Raw genomic sequence first — 3,070 nt, forward strand, 5'->3', positions numbered from 1 at the left:
TTCACAAGAAAACCGAGCTGGAGCACTCTCTGAAGATGGCTATGAGATTGCTGGAGAATACTCACTGGTTAGGTGGTATTCCAGAGAACCTGTCAGCCGGAACACCGTCGCTGATTGACCAGGAATTACCGGACTGCGCATCTAGACTTGGTCCAGGTCTGATTCCGTGCTCAACCACCGTTGGAGAAGCAGACCTGTTGAACTTGGGAGAGGATTGTGACATTTCCCGACCGACCACTCATGATGACCGGCTGCAGCAAAACCGACAAGAAGTTTGCAGATTATTAACCGAACAAATTGAACGTACTTTTTTGCAGAAACAACCTTCCTACCACCGACCGCCCGCCGACATCCTCCCATTTACCGTTGAACAAGCACTGCCAACCGACCGAACCAGTGAGCAAAACAGACCGTTAATAACATCCCCTGAGTCGAGGCGATTGACGAGGGAGTTTGCCGAATCAACCAGGAGAGTTTCATTTGCCTCATCTCCTACCGATACCGCTGGGATGAGAGAAGTAAGAAGCGAAGTACCGACGACCAAGGAAGCCGAACTGACGACCGAATACCCGCCGATGAAACCGCCGAAAACCACCGACCATTCCACCGTTCCTACCGTTCCTGTGTGGAAATGGAACCTGACGTTCGATGGGTCAACCAGTGTGACCTCATTCCTGGAGGAGGCTGAGTATCTTGCCGAGGCTAGAAAGGTGAGCCACGAACAGTTATTCGAGTCAATATACGAGCTGTTACGTAGAGATGCAAGAGACTGGTACATTCCCCGGAGAGGCACCTTCACCGACTGGACCGACTTCAAAGAACAACTCCGAGAGGCCTTTCTTCCTCCCGACTACGAGGACATCCTTTTGGAGGAAATCAAGAAACGCACTCAAGGAACCGATGAACGACTCTTGTTGTATGTAACTCGAATGCAAAATCTGTTTCAGAAGCTGACCGTAAAGCGACCGACCGAGGAAGAACAGGTGAATATCATCCGACGACGTTTACTGCCAGAACTGCAAACCGCCCTGGCCTTCCAACCGACTTCAACCATAGAAGAACTGCTCCGAAAAGGAAAAGTTTTTGAAATGGTCAAATGGCAAACCGCTAACTATGCTTCGCCACCGATCCAAAAGAGTCTCATCAACGAACCGCATCTTACCTTCCGAAATTCCCCACCGAACGTCAAACCGATCGGAATGCACCTGAACACTCCGAACCACACCGAACCGTCTGAAAAACCGAAAGTAGCTCAGAGCTCTGCAATACCCCAGCGACAGGATGAACCGAAAAAGTCGAACCGACCGTCAACCGAACCCCAGTGCTGGAGATGTGGTGGCAAGGGTCATCTCCGAGCACAATGCACCTCGAAACCGCTGCTGTTCTGCTCTCGATGTGGTAAGAGGGGTGTCATGTCTAGGGATTGTAAGTGTCCGTTAAACTACTAAGGAACTGTCCGAAACCGGGGATCCGTCAGTTCCAAGCAACCCCATCCTCGGTCCATGAGAAAGAAAAACCTACCGATTACCGTCCGATAATTAATGTTTTTGTAGGAGACAAGGAGTTCCCAGCACTGTTGGACACCGGAGCCACCAGGTCCTTTATCAGCAGTGAAGTGGCCGCCTACTGCAGGGTAGTGGGTATACAACCGGATTATGTTAGGGACGTTACCACCACCGTCGCTAACGGAAGTTCAATACCGATTAAAGAAATATATACCGCACCGGTCCGAATTGGGTCTGAAATTATGGAAGCTAAATTGTTGTTAGTTTCAGATTTACCGATCAATGTAGTACTGGGAATGGATATACTGAGGACACACAACTTTTCCATTAATCTCCAAACCGCCGAATGTTTCCTGAATGGAAGGTCCATCCAAGCCCGGCTCAGCGAGCCAGAGAACCGAGGACAACTACATGCGATAGGACCGCTTTTGTCGAACCTGAGTGGAGAAGAGAAAGTCAGGCTGGAGGAGTTTCTACAGACCGAATTGCAGGCATTCGAGAAGCTCCGAGGAACAACTCCACTGATACAACACCGAATTAAACTCAAACCAGGCACCGAACCGATCAAGCAACGTTACCGTCCCCAAAATCCGAAGATGCAGGAGATAATAAACAATGAGGTCGACCGAATGCTGGCCGAAGGCATTATAGAACCGTCTTCATCCCCGTGGAGTTCACCGATAGTAATTGTCAAGAAAAAGGATGGTAAACCCCGATTTTGTATAGATTTCCGAATGGTTAACAATGTCTCCGTTAAAGATGCCTATCCGTTGCCTTATATTTCAGGAATTTTAGACAAGTTGAGAAAAGCCAAGTATATATCCACTATTGATTTGAAACAGGGTTATTGGCAGGTACCGTTAGCCCCCGAGAGTCGACCGATCACCGCATTTACCGTCCCTGGCCGTGGGCTGTTCCAGTTCAAAGTAATGGCTTTTGGTCTGCATTCCGCACCGGCATCCTTTCAACGTCTTTTAGACCGAGTTATTGGCCCTGAGATGGAACCGGATGCATTTGCGTACCTACTTGGATGACATAGTAGTTCTTGGAGAAACATTGGACGAACATCTTGACAACTTAAGGAAAGTTTTCCACCGCCTCAGGGAGGCCAACCTGCAATTAAATCCGGAAAAATGTGAGTTTGTAAGAAAATCATTGAAGTATCTGGGACATGTAGTAACCGAGGACGGCATTTGTACCGATCCTGATAAGATTTCAGCCATAAATGAGATGCCTGCACCGAAATCCGTACGAGAGTTGAGAAGTTTCCTTGGTGTTGCTTCATGGTACCGAAGATTCATCGAAGACTTCTCCGAAGTTGTGACTCCGTTGACCGCATTACTCAAGAAGAAGCAAACCTGGAAATGGGGGACCGCCCAACAGACCGCTTTTGAGACCCTGAAACAGAAATTGACCCACTCACCGGTATTGGCCTGTCCGGACTTTTCAAAACCGTTCGTCCTTCAAACCGATGCATCCGATGCAGGACTGGGAGCTGCCCTGACACAGACCGTTGATGGACAGGAAAAAGTAATCGCTTATGCTAGCAGGACCTTGTCAGGTCC

General features: G+C 48.8%; 1 protein-coding gene and 1 long non-coding RNA gene across 2 annotated transcripts; both read left to right on the forward strand.

The window, feature by feature from the left end:
- Positions 1-1,095: 1,095 nt before the first annotated feature.
- On the forward strand, positions 1,096-2,539 carry LOC123319930. Its single transcript, XM_044907059.1, has 3 exons — positions 1,096-1,398; positions 1,554-2,210; positions 2,292-2,539. The coding sequence occupies exons 1-3, from the start codon at positions 1,200-1,202 to the stop codon at positions 2,537-2,539; spliced, it is 1,104 nt and encodes a 367-aa protein (XP_044762994.1). The 5' UTR covers positions 1,096-1,199.
- Positions 2,540-2,586: 47 nt separating this feature from the next.
- On the forward strand, positions 2,587-2,761 carry LOC123308364. Its single transcript, XR_006537108.1, has 2 exons — positions 2,587-2,640; positions 2,683-2,761. It is a non-coding gene; the product is annotated as an uncharacterized LOC123308364 (long non-coding RNA).
- The last annotated feature ends 309 nt before the right edge of the window (positions 2,762-3,070 follow it).

This window comes from Coccinella septempunctata, chromosome 1 (assembly GCF_907165205.1).
Source record: "Coccinella septempunctata chromosome 1, icCocSept1.1, whole genome shotgun sequence".
Taxonomy (NCBI): Eukaryota; Metazoa; Arthropoda; class Insecta; order Coleoptera; family Coccinellidae; genus Coccinella; species Coccinella septempunctata.

Coding starts and splice junctions, on each gene's coding strand:
- LOC123319930 (XM_044907059.1), top strand. CDS start 1,200: ATGCACCTGAACACTCCGAACCACACCGAACCGTCTGAAAAACCGAAA. Junction 1,399..1,553: donor GCTGTTCTGCTCTCGATGTG/GTAAGAGGGGTG, acceptor ATGTTTTTGTAG/GAGACAAGGAGTTCCCAGCA. Junction 2,211..2,291: donor AATTGTCAAGAAAAAGGATG/GTAAACCCCGAT, acceptor CTTATATTTCAG/GAATTTTAGACAAGTTGAGA.